Source organism: Aquarana catesbeiana, linkage group LG05 (assembly GCF_042186555.1).
Source record: "Aquarana catesbeiana isolate 2022-GZ linkage group LG05, ASM4218655v1, whole genome shotgun sequence".
Classification (NCBI taxonomy): domain Eukaryota; kingdom Metazoa; phylum Chordata; class Amphibia; order Anura; family Ranidae; genus Aquarana; species Aquarana catesbeiana.
This window is the reverse complement of record NC_133328.1, coordinates 108,235,081-108,254,671: the sequence shown is the minus strand read 5'-3', so window position 1 is coordinate 108,254,671 and position 19,591 is coordinate 108,235,081. Positions and strand designations below refer to the sequence as shown.

Here is a 19,591-nt window from a genome sequence, read left to right as displayed (position 1 = left end):
TCGGACTTTTCAGCTACAAAAGTCCGACAGCCCGTCCGACAGACTTTCGACAGACTTTCGACTGACTTTTGGTGGACTTTCAACAGACTTTCTAACGACCGGACTTGCCTACACACGATCACACTCAAAAGTCCGACAGATTAGTACGTGACTAAAATAAGGAAGTTGATAGCCAGTAGCCAATAGCTGCCCTAGCGTCATTTTTTGTCCGTCGGACTAGCACACAGACGAGCGGATTTCTGGGTCGTCATCTGGATCCCCTGATGAAGTCATGTGGGTTGTGGCGTCACGCGTAGGGACGGGACAGGCACTCTACAGTGATTAGCAGTACGAGCTCGCCGCTCGTCGGATCTCCACACATTGCCATTGTTTTTATGTGAGTACTCTGATTAGTTTTAATAAAATTTATGCTTTGCCAAACGTTACTACACCATTGTGGGACTCTCTTCTTGATGTCTTTATCTTGGTGACCCCAGGATACTACTTGAGAGAAGGATGCCCCCAGAGGAGATAAGCCAGGATAGGATCTAACTAGTATCGCTCCCACGATTGGTTGATGCTGTGGTTTTGCTAGATAAGGGTCGCCATGCCCATTATTGGCTAAAGCGAGTACCCCATTACCTTCAGGTAAGGGGTCACTGCCCACCATTGCGTGCTGTGTTGCATGAAGAAAGGACACACATCACAACTGTTATCAGTCACTTTAATTTACTCTCAATGGATCACTGTTTATACACACTATTTGGACTTTATTAACCTTCAGTGGATCACTTTTTATGCACGTGGATTTGTGGACTTTATTTGTTGAATATCACAAGGTTCCAGTCAAACTGTCACTTATATTATGTTCATGAGCACAAGTCACGTTTCATCCTCGTTTTTTTTGCAATATGCCTGGCTGCACCATATACACCTATTTTTATTAATTTTCTATCCAGGTATTGCCATTTGATCTTATTGCATCCGTTATGTGTGATTTATTTATGATTATTTTTCCACCAGGTTGTCTATGTTGGTGAATCACGGATTTGTTTAGTAATATACTAGAACCATTATCATAAGTGTGACACAATTACACTATTTATTTATTGATTTATATGTTTTCCCATATTTTTATATACCTTAAGGATTAGCGCAACACCAACTTTTAATCAGTAAAGCACCGTACACATAGGCCAAATTGTTATTATTATTATTATACAGGATTTATATAGCGCCAACAGTTTACGCAGTGCTTTACAGTTTGAGGGTAGACAGTACAAATACAATACACTTTAATACAGTAGGAACCAGAGGGCCCTGCTCCTTAGAGCTTACAATCTAAGAGGGAAGGTCAAGAGATACAAGAGGTAATAACTGTGGGTGATGTGCTGATTGAGAAGATAAATGTACAGTTGTTAGGTGGGGGCCAGATAGGCTTCTCTGAAGAGATGAGTTTTCAGGGATCGTCTGAAAGTGGATAAAGTAGGAGAAAATCGGACGGATTGGGGTAGAGCATTTCAGAGGATGGGAGAGACTCTGGAGAAGTCCTAAAGGCCGGCATGGGATGAGGTGACAAGGGAGTTTGAGAGCAGGAGGTCTTGGGAGGAGCGAAGAGAACGATTAGGTTGGTATTTTGAGACTAGGTTAGAGATGTAGCTGGGGGCCAGGTTGTGGATGGCTTTGAAAGTTATAGTTAGTATCTTGAATTTAATTCAGTGACTGTGTAGCAGCCAATGGAGGGATTAGCAGAGGGGTATAGCAGACACTAAGCGGTTTGTGAGGTGGATGAGCCTGGCAGCAGCGTTCATTATGAACTGAAGTGGGGATAGCCTATTTAGAGGTAAGCCAATGAGGGAGTTGCAGTAGTTTAGGCGGGAGATGACCAGGGAGTGGATTAGAAGCTTTGTGGTGACATTGGTTAGAAAGGGGCGTATCTTGGAGATGTTGCAGAGGTTGAGGCGGAAAATTTTGGATAGTGATAGAATATGGGGCCAAAAGGTTAGTTCAGAGTCCAGGATAACACCTAGGACCTTGGCGTGGGGGGGGGAGATGGGTTGATAGTTGAGCCGTTGATCTTGACAAGGAAATCAGGGGAAGTGGCACCTGAGGGAGGAAATATCATGAGCTCAGTTTTGGATAGTTTGAGTTTGAGAAAGTGATGTGACATCCAGGCTGATATGTCTGCTAGTAAGTTGGTAATGCGTGAGGAGACAGATGGAGAGAGCTGGGGGGTGGAGAGATAGATTTGGGTGTCATCAGCGTAGAGATGATATTTAAAGCCGTGGGAGGCAATCAACTGACCCAAGGAGGTGGTGTAGATTGAGAAAAGGAGAGGTCCAAGAACAGAACCTTGGGGGACCCCAAAGGAAAAAGGAAGAGGAGAGGAGGAAGTAGAGTTGTAAGTGACACTGAAGGAGCGGTGGGATAGGTAGGATGAGAACCAGTGAAGAGTACAGTCATGGAGACCAAAGGAGTGGAGTTTATTTAGGAGGAGGGGGTGGTCCACTGTGTCAAAGGCAGCAGAGAGTTCCAGGAGAAGTAGTACAGAATAGTGTCCACTGGTTTTAGCCGTTAGTAGGTCATTTGAGAGTTTAAGGAGAGCAGATTCTGTGGAGTGTTGGGGACGAAATCCGGACTGAAGGGGATCAAGAAATGTATTCATGGTCAGATGGTCGCTTAGTCGGTTGTAGACCAGTCTTTCAAGAAGTTTGGAGGAGAAGGCGAGTAAGGAGATGGGACGTAGGTTGTTAAGATTGGTGGGGTCCAGTGAGGGTTTTTAGGTATGGGGGTGACTAGCGCATGTTTTAGAGAGTTTGGGAAGATGCCACTAGAGAGGGAGAGGTTGAAACTGTGAGTCAGAGAGTGTAGAATTGAGTCAGAGAGTGAGCGTAGTATTTGCGAAGGAGCAGGATCCAGGGGGCAGGTGGTTAGATGAGTGTTAGATAAAAGTTTAGCAACCTCATTAATAGTAGCAGGGTTGAATGAGGGAAGTAATGATTGTATCTGTGGACATGGGGCGTTGCATGGGGGAGGTTTTTGCGCATTGGAGATCTCCTCATGAATTGTATCAATCTTAGCTTTGAAGTGATTGGCAATCTCCTGGGCAGTGAGTGAGTTGGTGGGTGGGGGCAGTGGAGGACAGAGTAGAGTGTTGAAGGTAGAGAAGAGTGGACGTGGACTGGATGAGAAGGTGTTAATGAGTGTGGCAGTGTGAAGGCAGGAATTGTATTTTAGGAGGGCAGATTTATATTGTGTGAAGTCTTCCTGGAACTTAGTCTTATGCCACAGGCGCTCAAGAGCACGGCTACGTTTTCTGAGACTTCTGGTGTCATCTGTTTGCCAGGGTTGTAGCAATCGGGGCCTAATTCTGTGTGTAGTGAGGGGGGAAGCTTGTCTAGGGAGGAAGACAGTGAGCTGTTGTAGATGAAAGTGGCTAGGCTGGGGCAGGACAGGGGTGAGATTTTGTCAGAGGTGATCAGTAGCAGAGTAGAGAAAAGAAGGGTTGAGGTGGTGAAGGTTTCTACGTGTAGTTGTTAGGCAGTTGGAGGGAGAGGAAGTGGAAGACAGGGAGAGAGCAAAACTAATAGGAGAAGATAGGAGAACACAAGGTCAAGGGTGTTGCCATTGGAGTGAGTAGGAGCCTGTATCCATTGCTTCAGGTCAGTCAATCGATGAGGTTAGACTGAGAAGTTTAGAAGTAATAGTAGTGTTAGTGTTAACAGGGATGTTGAAGTCACCGAGAATAATTGTGGGGATTTCAGAAGAGAGAAAGTAGGGTAGCCAGGCAGAGAAGTCATCAAGGAACGTTGATACTGGTCCAGGGGGCCGGTAGATGACAGCAATTCTTAGAGAAATGGGAGAGAATAGACGAATGCAATGTGCCTCAAAAGAGGAGAGTGTCAGAGAGGGAGGTGGGTGAAGTACCTGATAGGTGCTGCATGGGGCTAGAAGGATTCCCACTCCACCTCCCTTCCGTCCACTTGGTCTGGGGGAGTGAGTCCAGAGAAGGCCCCCATCTGAGAGGGAAGCAGGAAAAGTAGTATCTGATTCATGAAGCCAGGTTTCAGTAATGGCAAGTAGGTTAAAGGGATTTGTGATAAAGAGGTCGTGGAGGGCGGTGAGTTTGTTACAGACAGAACGTGCATTCCAAAGGGCACAGGAAAAGGGGGGGCTGGTTTTGGAAAGAAGAGGAATAGAGACCAAGTTCTGTGGGTTGTGGCTCCTGCCAGAGGGTGTAGGGGGATGGGAGCGTTGGGCAAAGACAGATGATGGTGGCCCAGGGTTTGGGGATATGTCACCAGAGGTTAGGAGAAGCTGGAGGGTGAGGGAGGTAATGTGGGAATGCGATTTACATGAAGGGGCATGTCGCAGTGTACTGGAGTTTTTATCAGTATATGGATGTAGAATGAGCAAGAGTTGGTAGGAGCAGTAGTAGGGAGAGGACAGAAGACAGGGTGATATGTATAAGCAGGGGGGCGGAGAAGAGGGGTGAAGGTAAGAGTTTGAGGAGAGAGGACACGAGTGTCAGAAGCAGTGGTAGAGAGCGCATGTTACAGAGTGGAGGGAGAACTTAATAGAGAGACAGGGTCACCTGCAGTCTGTTAGGTGCTTTCCAGTGCAGTTTGCTATATTTGTTTGCTTCGTGCAATTGCTGAAGTGCAGAGATTGAAGTGCATATCACTTGTAGAAAGAATAACTTAGAGAAAGAAGCCTTAAGGATAGAAGCCCCTGCAATGTGCCCCCCCAGCAATGTGCTGACTCCTTAGGGATGCTCAAATTTATACTGTTATAAGGGTGGAGTGGAAGTTCGTTAATTAATCATGAGTGGACATAAGAATGCCTAACAATCAAAGGGGACCTTTTGCTTCTAAAGTCAGAATAGCAAGAGGCCAGAGGCCAAGATAAGATCAACACATAAAAAACTTAGGTAAGATAGTCCAGAGCAACAAAAACAATGTCATGGTTATGCACACAGGGCAACAGATAGAGAAGGCCACATACCAAAGACACATACACAGAGACAGCAAGCACATCCCAATTTCATTTAAAGGTGAAAGATGTGCTTGAGCTGACACATACCAAAGACACATACACAGACAGCAAGCAGATCCCAATTTGATTTAAAGGTGTAAAATGTGGTTGAGCTGACTTATACCAAAGACACATACAGAGAGACAGCAAGCAGATCCCAATTTCATTTAAAGGTTGAAGACGTGGTTGAGCTGACATATACCAAAGACACATACACAGAGACAGCAAGCAGAATGTTGTGAGACGACTCAGTTAAAAAAAAAAAAGGTTCGACATTTGGCCCGTGTGTGTGTTGGTCTGGTTTTTTCTCGGTAATATATGTTTTTACGTTACCCAACATTATGCTGTACTCCACCATGTGCCCCCCCAATTAAGAAAAATATATATATATTTTTTTTTTTTTTTTTACAAAAAGGCAATGTCTAAGAGGGAGAGCGTCCCCAGTCAGCTCCTGCGGGTGATTCCTCCCCCCTCCATCTGCTCGCTGACACTGCATAATGCGAGCGCTGACACAGCCACGGCCGCCCGATCTGCTCCTTCCCCTGCATCCTCATTGGCAGGGAGAAGAATGAGTTGCAGGAAGGACTCCACCAGGAATCTGAGTTACTGAAAAAACAGACTGATTTCTCCAGTCCTTATGACAGGAGAACCAGCCTGTAAATTCCAAGAGATGCCAGACCAGCGCTGTCAATAGCAGGGGCAGGACAGCAAGAGGAGGCTGGGGAACCCCACAGTGGCAGAACACCAGGGCCCGGTGGCAAGACAACCTTTGCAACCCTGATAGTTCTCCCACTGCTTTGGACCCTTATATTTTCTTGGTATGCTGGTGACATATATCTCTTGTTTTCTGCCACCCTGGGGGGTGGGCCCAATACAGTAGGAAGGGAACATACTGCAGAACATGTGAAAGGGCTGTTGTGGGATCGTAGTAAAAGGCCCCAGGATATATTTGCATTTTATAGTTGCCCCCCTACTTTTGTCCCTGTCCCCCCATGTGCCCCCCCTAAATATGAAAGCTGGAGACGCCACTAGAATTTAGCCACCCAGTTTTACCTTAGCTCTTTTATATTTGTTGCCCATTGGAATACACTGGATAATACCTTTATTTAAAATTTCTTTTGAGATTCAGTGTTCTTGCACAGCCCTTGTGCCTCCCTTTTCCTGTGATTTATGCTGAATGTACCGTATTTATCGTCAAATAACACGCACATTAACTTAAAGAGGGAGGTTTCAGGAAAAAAACTTTCCACAGCCCCCTGCATAAAACACAGACCCCCTGTATAGTACACAGACCCCTGCATAGTACACAGACCCCTGCATTGTACACAGACTACTGCATAGTACACAGCCCCCCCCGCATGGTACGCAGCCCCCTTGCATTGTACAAAGACCCATGCATAGTACACAGGCCCCCGCATTGTACACAGACCCCTTTCATTATAAACCCCCCTCCTCCTCTGCACTCCCAGGAGACCCCCAATCTCCTGGGACGGCATTGCCAGCATGCTCTGGAGTATAGAGGGCATCATTGCTAGCCCCGTCTCGTGCGCAGCTCCTCCTGTGTCACTCGTGAATCGGAGCTTCTGAATACCTCCACTGGCGCCATGGACCCAGTTATGTGACTGCTCTACTTTCTTTCAGTGACAGTCACATGACCACTCTCCTCCTCCAATCAAAAGCTACCCTCGAGAAGGGGGCGGAGCAGGAGGAGGAGAGCAGCCAGAACGAGCAGTGTTGATGGAGGGATTTGGAGGCTTGGATTTGCATTGATAGTGGCACAGGAGGGAGCGGTGTGTGGGAGGGGGCTGGCAGTGGTGTTTTCTGGAGTTTGGAGTGTGCTGGCAGCGCTGCCCCAGGGCCAGGAGAGGCGGGCGGCCGGCCTGACACCCTCCAAATGGGTGGAACCCGGGGCGGACCGCCCGATCCCTGCCCCCCATTGGTAAAAAAAGAGATATTGGCATATAACAAACAGGCACAGTTTACCCTCTGTTTTCAGAGTAAAAAAAGCGCATGTTATATGCCAATAAATACAGTACCGTATATACTCGAGTATAAGTCGTTCCGAGTATAAGTCGAGGCCCTAATTTACCACAAAAAAATGGGAAAAACTTAGTGACCCGAGTATAAGACGAGGGTGAGAAATGCACAGCTACTGTAAGTGGAAAAGAGGGTCAACAATGCCCATGTGCAGCCTCACTATGACCATTTGCATTGCTCACTGTGCCCATTTGCAGCCATAGGTCCCCTAAACTTCAAAATCGGTACTTAAGGGTTCCTAGATGCCCCCTAGCTGCAGCCAAAATTTGGGGTCTCTGAACCAAAATGGTCCCGAAATGACATTGCTGCTGGTGGACACAGTTGACCGATTTTGGGGCCCCGTATCTCGGGGCCGATTAGTGCTAGGAACCCCAAATTTGGTGTGCAAACTCAGTGGAACTTGCCCTATAAAATATCCAAAGCTGGGGTTTCTAGCACCAAGTGTCCCCGAGATACAGGGCCCCAAATATCGGTTCAGAAAATGTCAAGCACTTTTCTGCAGCAGAGAATGACATTTTCTGAACCGATTTTGGGGCCCCGTATCTCGGGACAACTTAGTGCTAGGAACCCCAGCTTTGGATATGTTGTGGAACCAGTTCCACTGGGTTTGCTCACCAAATTTGGGGTTCCTAGCACCTAGTGGCCCTGAGATACGGGGCCCCAAAATCGGTTCGGAAAATGTCATTCTCTGCTGCAGAAGTGCTTGACATTTTCCGAACCGATTTTGGGGCCCCGTATCTTAGGGCCACTTAGTGCTAGGAACCCCAAATTTTGTGTGCAAACTCAGTGGAACTTGCACCATAAAATATCCAAAGCTGGGGTTTATAGCACCAAGTGTCCCCGAGATACAGGGCCCCAAATATCGGTTCAGAAAATGTCAAGCACTTTTCTGCAGCAGAGAATGACATTTTCCGAACCGATTTTGGGGCCCCGTGAAAATGTCATTCTCTGCTGCAGAAAAGTGCTTGACATTTTCTGAACCGATATTTGGGGCCCTGTATCTCGGGGACACTTGGTGCTAGGTACCCCAGCTTTGGGTATGTTGTGGTACCAGTTCCACTGGGTTTGCATACCAAATTTGGGGTTCCTAGCACAAAGTGGCCCTGAGATACGGGGCCCCAAAGTCGGTTCGGAAAATGAAATTTTTTGCTGCAGAAAAGTGCTTGACTCCAGTATAAGTCGAGGGGGGCACATTCAGCACAAAAAAATTTGCTGAAAAACTCGACTTATACTCGAGTATATATGGTAATTATCCTGTGATCGCTGCACCCTCCCCATTGGGGGGCAGTCCGTCCTTACTATAGAGCCATTAACTGACTGAGAAGTCAGTCCAGTTCTCCAGAAACCCAAAACCCTCCTTCCTTCACCAATTCATCAGCCACTTGTTAAGTTCCCTGAGCTCCTGCTGCCTCTCTGGTGTGGCTTGAGGCACAGGTAGTACCTTTGAGAACACCACCTTGGAGTTCTTTTTTCAATATAACCCATAAGTCACTGAGACAATATTTTAGGACATTCCACCTTCCTCTAACTTTGTCATGTGTACCATGACAGCTGGGTCCTGCCCAGCCTCACCCAACAACCTGTCCATATTATCCACAATATGCCGAACCCGAGCACATACTGTTCGGAGATCACAGTCTTTGTGACCGATTACCCTATCTGTCCTAGTAATTGAGTCCCCTACCACCATAGGCGTGCACACAGGGTGTGCCAGGTGTGCCTGGGCACACCCTAATCGCCATGTGTGGTGCATATTCCCCCCTGTTTAGACCACTGATATTTCATCCCAAAAAAAAATGTTACAATATAAAATAATTTTAAAAGAATAAAAAACTACTGACACTGTCCACTGCCCTACTGACACCATCAGTACATATACACATACATATGTATTTGAGCTTTGGGGTGCACACCCTAATGCAATAGGCTGCGCACACCTATGCCTACCACCAATATCTGCCTAACCTTGCCTGTATCCTTACCCCTCTCCTTACCGGAGCAGTCTTTCCCCTGACAGCTAGGGGAGGGGGGCTGCTCGAGTAATGCCACCCCTGAGCTGATATCCCCAACATCATGCAACTTGGCATATTTGTTGGGATGTAACATAAGACTGGCCTCTCTAAGGCTCTTCCCTTTACCCCTCCTTCTAACTGTCACCCAGCTACCTATCTCTGGCTCCTGTTCCTCTATATCCACACCCTCCTTTATACTGGCCCCTGTCAGTATCTGCTGGGTACTGTCAAAGCTCCTTTCCAGGTTGTTGATGCTTGGTGCTGCCACCTGATTCTCTAGGCCCAAGATCTGGGCTTCCAGAGAAACAACTAGCTCACATCTTGCACAGCAGCAGTGGCGGCTGGTGTTTTTTTGCTTGGGGGGGCGGCAAACAACCACCCCCCCCCCCACGTGCGGCACCTCAAACACACCTATCCCCCCATTGCTGTCTGCCGGTCTACCGGAACTTACCCCATATAGGCGGCGGGCACATCGGGCAGCGGCAGGGATTGGGGCAGTGGCGGAGATCAGGCTGCGGTGGGCAGCAGCTCCTGTGTCTTCTCCTCCTCGCTTCCGCCGTGCAGCTCCTCCTAGGCATCCAATAGGATCACCTGTTCTTTCAGACAATTGGCTGACGAGTATCAGACCCGCTTCCCTATTGGCCGGGAGGAGGATCAGTGTTGCAACAATGACTATTCATTTGCTATTGCAACACAACTGGGTGGGCTCCAGACACAATGCTCTCTGCACCCTGAGTCCACCCTATTTTGAAGCCTATTAGAGCCTCTGGTTCTAATCAGGTGCTTTAAAAAACACACCCCCGCCCACCCCTGCCATAGGAATTCATGGGGGGGCGGGCACATGGCTAGGGAGGGTGGCTGCAGTGGATAGGGGAGGCGGCGCCTGTGTGCCCACAATGGATGGGTCGCCCCCGGGTCCAAGTTACTCCCAATACTCCAAGTTACTCCAAATTACTTTCAGTACTCCAAGTTACTCCAAATGGTTCCCAGTACTCCAAGTTACTCCCAGTACTCCAAGTTACTCTGGAATTACTCCCAGTACTCCAAATACCTCCAAAGTTACTACCAGTACTTTAAATTACTCCAAATTGCTCCCAGTACTCCAAGCTACTGCAAAAAGACTCCCAGTACTCCAAGTTACTTGATTTAAAGCCAAAATAAGCCTTTCTCTGCCTTACAACCAAGGAAGCTGCTATATTTGCCTTCTTTTTGATCTGTAGTTGTCGAGGTGCTGCACGTGTGATCAGTTATGAAAACAGCCATTTGATGGCTTGATAGCTCAACTGATAGCTAACTAGTAACTGTTAATCATAATTCAGGGCATGCCTTAAATGTAACTATTTTGGAAACTGGGTTAAGTTCACCATTAAACTGAAAGTTCTTTTTGCCTTTTTACCACTTTCCGCCCGGGCTATAGCCGAATGACGGCTACAGCGTGGGCTTCCAGTGCCGGGAGGGCGTCAATAGACGTCCTCCTGTGATCGCGTTGCCCTATCTGGCGCGCACTGTGTTCACTGAGTCCTTCGAACTTGGATGACCACAGAACAGTGTAAAGGGCCTATCACAGTGGGCCCTTTACCACGTGATCCACTGTCAGCCAATGACAGCTGATCAGGAAGTAACAGGAATCAGTTACCGGATTTTTTTCTTCTTACAATCAGCGTGAGGAGAAAAGAATAAAGCCGCTAACCGGCTTCTTTTACAGAGACACCGGTCCCGATCTGTGCTACCCATCAGTGCCCATAAGTGCCATCTCTCAGTGCCCACCAGTGCCACCTTTCAGTGCCAATCAGTGCCCACGAGTGCAACCGTTCAGTGCCAATCAGTGCCCACTAGTGCCACCTTTCAGTGTCACCTATCAGTGCTAGAAAATCAGTGCCCATCAGTGCCTCATCATCAGTGTCATCTACCAGTGCCGCCTACCAGTGGCTATCAGTGCTGCCTATCAGTGCTCATCAGTGCCATCTATCAGTGCAACCTCTCAGTGCTCTTCAGTGCCACTTATCAGTGCCCATCAGTGATGGCTATCAGTGCAGCCTAATCAGTGCCTTCTCATCATTGCCACCTCATCAGTGCCTATCAGTGCCCATCAGTGCAGCCTCATCTGCGCATATCAGTGAAGGAGAAAAATTACCTGTTTGCTAACTTTTAAAACAAACTGTGAAAGAAAAAAAATTCAACATTTTTGGTCTTTTTTTGCCCAGTGGTGATTAGATACCACCAAAAGAAATTATACCAATTTTGTTTAGGTACAGTGTTGCATAACTGCGCAATTGTCATTCGAAGTGCAACAGTGCTGAAGCTGTAAATCGGCCTGGTCAGGAAGGAGATGTAGGTGGCCAGTAGGCAAGTGGTTAAACAAAATATTGAATATGGTAATACATGCTATTAATAGGCATTTAATTTTGTTTAGAAATATAACACAAGAGTTGGAGATAAAGGAACTCAGCTCTCAGGAGGTCAAAAGCAGAGGATAGCCATAGCCAGGGCACTTATCCGCTCCCCAAAACTTTTACTGCTGGATGAAGCCACTTCAGCATTGGACAATGAAAGTGAAAAGGTAATCGATAAAATATTGCACTTTTTATCCACAGTTTATAGGCCTGAGAAGCTTACATTTCACTGCTGTTACAAATGTATCTTCAGTCATATTTTATTTTTATTTAGATAGACTGGTTAATGGTTAGACCCTCCCATGTTATGACCACAGTTTTGGATATACTGGTTAGAGGTTAAAACTTCCCATGTTATAATGACTTGATTGAATAACTGTAGAACAAAAATCGTGTTTCCCTATTTATACGCTAAGCTACTATTATGACTAAGTAAGCGTTCCCAGTTTGGAGATTTCCCCTGGTCTAGGTGACCACTGTCAAGTTCAGAAGCATGTCTGTATATGAGAAAGGGTTTAATGTTGGATGGAATTTCATTATATGTAATGTCTAGTTGGATCTGTTAATACACAGAAGCACAATTCTGGATGAGCAAGCTCACTACCTTCTATGGACCAACATTAAGTAAAATATTACTTTATTCTAAACATCAAAAAAAATCAATACACATACAGTAGATGTTTAGTTTGTATATGTAATACTCAATGCAAAAAGCAGGATTCCTTCTTTTTTTAAAGTGTATTGCCAACAAATAAAAAAAAAAAAAAAAAAAGCATATACTGTATATCTTTTTTTTTTTTTAGATTTACCGCTCAACTATAGTTTTTTTTTTTTGTTTTTTTTTTACTACTGTCAATTTTACTAAAAATACTTTGTCTCATTTTAAGATTGTACAACAAGCTCTCGATCAAGCCAGGAAAGGAAGGACTTGCATCATAATCGCCCACAGACTGTCCACAGTCCAGAATGCTGACCTTATTGTTGTTATGAAGAACGGCAGGATATTAGAATATGGAACCCATCAACATCTTCTGTCAAACCGTGGGGCATACTACCAATTAGTAAATGCACAAACAATAACTTAGAGAAAGTCATAAAGCAATTAACAAAGAATTTCAGGTTTGGATATTTTTACATTGGTCCAGCTTGGAACAATGTAACTATGTATATTCCATACCTGTGGGATCCCGCTAGAAGCTGGAAATCACTGTGGTAGGTACCCCTAATACAGTCATTTTTGCTAGTTTCTGGGTCCCAGGCCGAGCAGCTCCGCTACTGCATTGTGAAATTGAAGAATAGAAATAATATCTAATTTTCTTGTATCTCAAGGGCGTTTCTGAATGAATGTCATCGATAGTCAGAATGACTTAAAACAAAGTGTGAGTTTATTGTCACAGAGTTGGCATCATAAATACAATGTAAAAAGTAGAATAGTTCAGTTCAGTGTAGGTAAAATTATAAGAAATAGAATAAATAGTTACAACGCTGTAATAAGCTTTTAAAAGCATGTGTGCTTCATGGCTGCTGCCTTCTGTCTCCATGCTGTCTTGTGTAACCAAAAAGAAGCAGGAAATGACGTTCTTAGACTTCTGGGAGGATTCAGCTGTTCCAACTTGTCAGTGTCTTCGTGTGAATATGTCTGTGTCATCTCTCCTAGTGGGTGTGTGTCTGTCTGCTTTTCAATATGGAAGTGTTGGCCTTATATGTTACATGTGAACGTCATAACCTCACAAAAACTTAGAACCTTGTATGGCACACATTCATTTCTACTAACTTCAGCCATATACTATACAAAAGGAGATACTAACTCAGAGAGTCATATATAGAGTTTGATTGACAATCCCATATGTAACACTTGTAGTAATCTGCTGATCATGTAATGTCATATAACCAAACATCTACTAATATGAACACATATTACCAACTTTAACTACATTAAGTAACTATATACTAATACTTATTAATATAACTGAGACTACACTAAACTAACTTAACAATATATAAACAAATATGTATTATTCCTCTAGCTACATAGATACATGTCTATTTTTGTCTTCTCATGACATTCTATACCAAGATGCCTTATATGTCATTCTCATACACCAGAAACTTCTAGCAATACTCAGCTTTAGATGAAGAATCATATCAAATCAATTGATCAAGGTCATTCACATATACTATATTTATTATGACTAATCATAAAACCAAATATGTTTTGAAAACTTGCAATGAATATAATATAACATCTATAAGTGCCGAATTATAAATTTGGAATAATATTCTAACAGAACACAGGCCGTCAGATGCTTGGCATGGACGCCATTCAGAGGATTCTTTGCATTTTCTCAATGAATGCAAAGCATTCTGGGGACAAAGTGGAGGGTGATGTCACTGCCCTGTCTCTGCACTTCATCCAATCAGAGGATGCTTTGCATTCATTGAGAAGATGCAAAGCATTCTCAGAATGGCAGCCATTTTTGCTTTTTCGGCTGCTAGTAGGGCTATTTTAACCCCCACTAGCGGACGAGGGAAGGGTTAAAAGCACTTGAAAAGCACTGCTGCCATTGAGAAAATGCAAAGCATTCTCAGAATGGCAGCCGCGCCGAGCAACTGACCTCCTCTGTTCAGAGTGCAGCAAGACAGCTGCTTGGGAAGGGACCCGGGAGATTGTGGAGATCACTGGTGTGGTGGTGAGTATTACAGTGATTTCCAGCTTCTAGAGAGATTCCACAGGTAGGCTACTTTCACACTGTGGCTGGTGGGCGTAAGCGGTAAAGCGATGCTAGTTTTAGCAGCTCTTTACCGCTGCTACAGCGGTGCTTTTTCGGCTGCTAGTAGGGCTATTTTAACCCCCACTAGCGGACGAGGGAAGGGTTAAAAGCACGTGAAAAGCACTGCTGCCATTGAGAAAATGCAAAGCATTCTCAGAATGGCAGCCGCGCCGAGCAACTGACCTCCTCTGTTCAGAGTGCAGCAAGACAGCTGCTTGGGAAGGGACCCGGGAGATTGTGGAGATCACTGGTGTGGTGGTGAGTATTACAGTTATTTCTAGCTTCTAGAGAGATTCCACAGGTAGGCTACTTTGACACTGTGGCTGGGGGGCGTTAGCGTTAAAGCGCTGCTAGTTTTAGCAGCTCTTTACCGCTGCTATAGCTGTGCTTTTCGGCTGCTAGTAGGGCTATTTTAACCCCCACTAGCGGACGAGGAAAGGGTTAAAAGCACTTGAAAAGCACTGCTGCCAAAGCGCTTTGCAGGCGCTTCGGCAGCGCTGCTCATTGATTTTAATGGCAGGGGCGGTGTGGGAGCGGTGTATACACCGCTCCCACACTGCCCCAAAGATGCTGCTTGCAGGACTTTTTTCCCATCCTGCAAGTGCACCGCCCCAGGGTGAAATCACTCGGGCTTTCACACTGGGGAGGCATGAGAGGTGCTTTTCAGGCGCTATTTTTAGCGCTAAAATGCCCAAAAAGCGCCCCAATGTGAAAGGGGTCGTATGGTATATGGATAGTTACAAATATAAAATATACATACCTGAAATTGTTCTTCAGAGTATAACTTTGAATTTTGAGGGCAATCTAACAGGTTTACTTGATAGTTACCTTCCCTGTACTTACTGGAGTCCTAAGAAAAAGTCCTTTGTAAGCTCCAGGTTATTCTGGGTCAAAATTTACTAATGGCTAAGGATCCTCTCCACATGTGGCAGTGTTTTGGCCTGGTTATAACTCGTTTAGGCAAGGATGGGAGATATCAAGTTAACCGGTTTGCGTGCCCTTAATAGACAAAATACAGATGCACTTTAATGCTTGACTGCTGCCTGTAGCTGACAACAGCATCTACATGATTTTCAAGCATTTTCCAGCTTCTTACATGTTCACGTTGCACTAATAGATGTAACACTAACAGTGCCTACCTATGCAGTAAAACATACTAATAATTTATTCATTATTTATTATATAATGCACGTTCCTCCCTATTCCCTTTAAGCCCAACTCCTGCCATTTTTAAGTTGAATGTAGCGGGGAATGATTAGAAAAAAAAGTTTTTTCACATACACTTTAAGGAGACCCTATCACCAGACCATTAATTTTAACAGAAAACTTCAAACAAGAATGATGCGTATTTAACCCCTTGGCGCCAGCATCTCCCAGCCTAAGGGGTTTCAGATGCTGGGAGGCGGGGCGGGGTTTATGATCATGTGACTGCCGTGATTGGCTGCCACGATGGTCACATGATCTGAAAGTTCCTGACCATAAGTAGCGATCATGAGCTTTCTGTTGGCCGCCAGTAACTGTGACGGGAGCGCGCAAAGCTGTTTTTTGCAATGTTGTACATGAATGTGCAGCTACTCGGCGCCAAGGCACATCCGCCGAGAGGTCACATATTTGCGTGCCGTCGGGGACAAGAGGTTAAGGTATTTTAAGTACAGTATGTTAATCACCTGTAAATTTACCACATGTGGACATCTAAAAGTACCAAGTTGGCTGCTGCTGAGGGCCATCATCATGGATGGGTCAGCAGACTCAGACTCAAGTGACACTCTCTGGTATTCCCCTTAGCTTCTCCTCAAGCAACTACCTAAATGGTAATGTAGGAAAGGGTGGAGAAGTCAAGCCAGACACTCGCAGAAGAGGAGAGGACTATGGCAGTGGCGACTGGGCCCACTTCTCCTTTCGGCCAATGGGGAAATCCGCTTCCTGATTGGCCGAGAGGAGAATCAGTGTGACAATAGTGAATATTCATTTGCTATTATCACACAACTGGGTGGGCTCGGGGCGCAGTGCTCTGTGCCCCGAGCCCACCCCTTTTTGAAGCCTATTAGAGCCTCTGACTCTAATCACGTTTCAAAAAAAAAAAAACCCCATTGGAATCCATGCATCCGGCATTACGGGCCGAGACTGGACTATGGCATGCAAGAAGAAGAGCTGTGCTAGTGAACTGACTCAAATTTTCTAGCAAGCGCTAAACCATTGCAAATGAATAAAAAATAATTTATAGAAAGGAAAAACACTACAAGTAAGCATTTAAAGTACTTGATTTTTCTGTGCTTTTACATGCAATTTTTAAAACTGGTGCCATATTTCCTTTAAGTGGAGAACCAACAGAATTCACTTGGCTGGAACAAGTGATATAACATGAACTGCTTGCTTAATGTAGGGCACTGCTCTTAAGAATTAACACTAAAATAAAGCCCAGGGGGAAATCCCCATCTGAAGCTCACAACACATGTTACAATCTTCTTTAGATCTGCCAACAGCTATGTAGTGCAAATGCCTGCCTAATTGTATACACATTAGTTGGATAGTTTGGGTAGGTCCTCATATACATAGTTTTGACAAATCTTGAAGCTGATTGCCCAAGATTGTACGGTCAGATTGTAATGTGTATGATGACCCCTTAGACAGATGTCACCTGAGTAGGTGTCCACATTGAAAGATTTCCCATCTTTTCATTTTCTCGTGGCAACTCATAAATGTCAGATTTTCTATCACTATCTGTCAAACAGAAAAGAAGAATCTACCCAGTGAGGATATAGCAACAGAACCGCCAGGTTTCAATTCCACCCCCTCTATAAAAATTAGGAACTCTGTGTTAATTGAAGTCATTCATCTGTGGATTTCAGTAATAACAATGGGGAAAGTGTGTTAACAGGAAACTTTGTAATTGCATAGACTTAAATAAAATAAAATATGCTGCATCTCTACAGAGCAAGTGAAAGAACGAATAGTTTTTAATTTTTTTGTTTTATCTTGCTAAATTATTCAAAATTAAACAGTTATGACAATTAAAGCTTCGAGTGTTTATTTCAGAAGGTAAGTCAGTTGGCTTAATCAGTTCACCACCCCAAGCCAGACTGAATACACTATATTGTCAAAAGTATTGTGACACCTACCTTTACACGCACATGAACTTTAATTGTATCCCAGTCTTAGTCCATAGGGTTCAACATTGATTTGACCCACCCTTTGCAGCTATACTGGATTCAACTAATCTGGGAAGACTGTCCACAAGGTTTAGGAGTGTGTCTATGGGAATGTTTGACCATTTTTCAAGAATCGCATTTGTGAGGTCAGGCACTGATGTTGGAATAGAAGGCCTGGCTCGAAGTTTCCACTCCAATTCATCCCAAAGGTGTTCTATCAGGTTGAGGTCAGGACTCTGTGCAGGCCAGTCAAGTTCCTCCACCCCAAACTCGCTCATCCATGTCGAACAGGAATGGACCCTCCCCAAACTGTTCCCACAAAGTTGGGAGCATGAAATTGTCCAAAATGTCTTGGTATGCTGACACCTTGGAGTTCCCTTCACTGGAATTAAGGGACCAGTGCACAAAGCAAGGTCCATAAAAACATGGATGAGTGAGTTTAAGGTGGAGGAACTTGACTGGCCTGCAGACAGTCCTGACCTCAACCTGATAGAACACAATTGGGATGAATTAGAGTGGAGACTGCGAGCCAGGCCTTCTCGTCCAACATCAGTGCCTGACCTCATAAATGCACTCCTAAACCTTGTGGACAGCCTTCCCAGAAGAGTTGAAGCTTGTTATAGCTGCAAAGGGCGGACCAACTCAATATTCAACCCTACGGACTAAGACTGGGATGCCATTAAAGTTCATGTGCATGTAAAGGCAGGCTTTCCAATACTTTTGACAATATAGTTTAGTTCTGGGATGTCCTGGCAAAGTTTGTAGGGGCATGACATCCTAACTATATTACAAATCCTTGTGTTCTATACCCAATTGACTTTTGAGGTGCCCTAAAAAAAGCCACAATAATACAAGAATACAATTTACAGGGAACTAAACTCCTCATTACAATATATTTTTTATACAAATGGTTAAAACTAGACACAGACCAAACTTCAAATTCATGACATAAAAGAAAATACCATGCACACATACTATTAATGAATATTTTTTATAAAGGGGTGATGGATCCCCTTGACATCCAATTTAATTATAATTTTTAGGGCACCTCAAAAGTCCATTGGGTATAGAACACACAGTTCACCAACTAAGTGTGATTTGTGAAAAAAGATATTACACAGTTTAACCACCTGGGCCATTTTTACACTTTTCAAACACAATAAAATCTGCATTTTTTTGCTAGAAAATTACAAAGTACATAGAATCTTCAAATAGGTTGTATTATACATTTTCTGAAAGCATAGGCCCTAGAGAATAAAATGGTGGCAGATGCAAATTTTATGTCACACAATATTTGTGTAGCTGTGTATAAATGCATATTTTCAGTAAAAAATACACTAAAATGAATATTTATTGCCCACAAACAGAATATAATACCCAATTTGTTGGCAAAATATAAAAGATGAGGTTGCATCAAGTAAATAGATACTAAACATTCTCAAAACTGTATGTGCCTGTGAAATGTTGAAAAACGACAGTAATTAAAAATTTTCATAGTGACAGTTTAACCTCCCTGGCGGTATGATTATGTCAGATTTTTGCGTCTCAAAGCGGTACAATGTTTCGCATGGAAATTTGGCGTTTATATTGTAGGCCTCTAGTTCTTAGGACTAACACACTTAAATCTGTCCAAACAAGAATCTAGTAGACATCCCGGGTATGATAAAGTTTGAAATACGAAATCATAAATTATAATAACAAATAACTATAAATAATTATAACAAATAATAATAATACAATTTATTCAATGATATAATTAAATCAAAAACACTGAAATTTGCTCAGTTGCAGAATTGTCGCTGTTATTACTTTCAGTGTTTGATGACGAATTTTCCCACGAATCACTATCGCTCAATTCTGCAAGTGTTCTAATTTACTATTGCTGTTTTCTAGCTGGTCTAAAACTGCTTTTGACGTTAAAAGGACACTTTTTGGATGCTATGGACAATCTCAAGTTTTCAGGCAGAAAGAAGAGTATATATAATATAAAACTGCATGCAGGGCACTGGACAAAGCATTAGGGACAGAAGGGATATGAAATTCTTTGATACAGTAATGTGTAAGATTATAGTGTACTGTATGTGTTTTTGTTTTTTTTCACTTTTTGAATTTGGCGCCGGGCTTGCAGGGAATGGAGCCCGGCACACAATACATCGGGCAGAGGACACAGAGAGGACATCACAGGATCCTGGGGACAAGGTAAGTAACTTTCCCAG

At 44.1% G+C, this 19,591-nt stretch overlaps 1 protein-coding gene across 3 annotated transcripts in view; it reads left to right on the top strand.

Annotated features, from left to right (window-relative positions):
- LOC141144399 (ATP-binding cassette sub-family B member 5-like) overlaps positions 1–17,231 on the top strand; it is a 307,989-nt gene extending 290,758 nt beyond the window's left edge. For all 3 annotated transcript variants that reach the window (XM_073630051.1, XM_073630050.1, XM_073630049.1), the window contains exons 27-28: positions 11,476–11,622; positions 12,343–17,231. In XM_073630051.1, the coding sequence (XP_073486152.1) occupies positions 11,476–11,622; positions 12,343–12,540 (345 nt within the window). In that variant the 3' untranslated portion in view covers positions 12,541–17,231. The remainder of the gene's footprint in view (positions 1–11,475; positions 11,623–12,342) is intronic.
- The last annotated feature ends 2,360 nt before the right edge of the window (positions 17,232–19,591 follow it).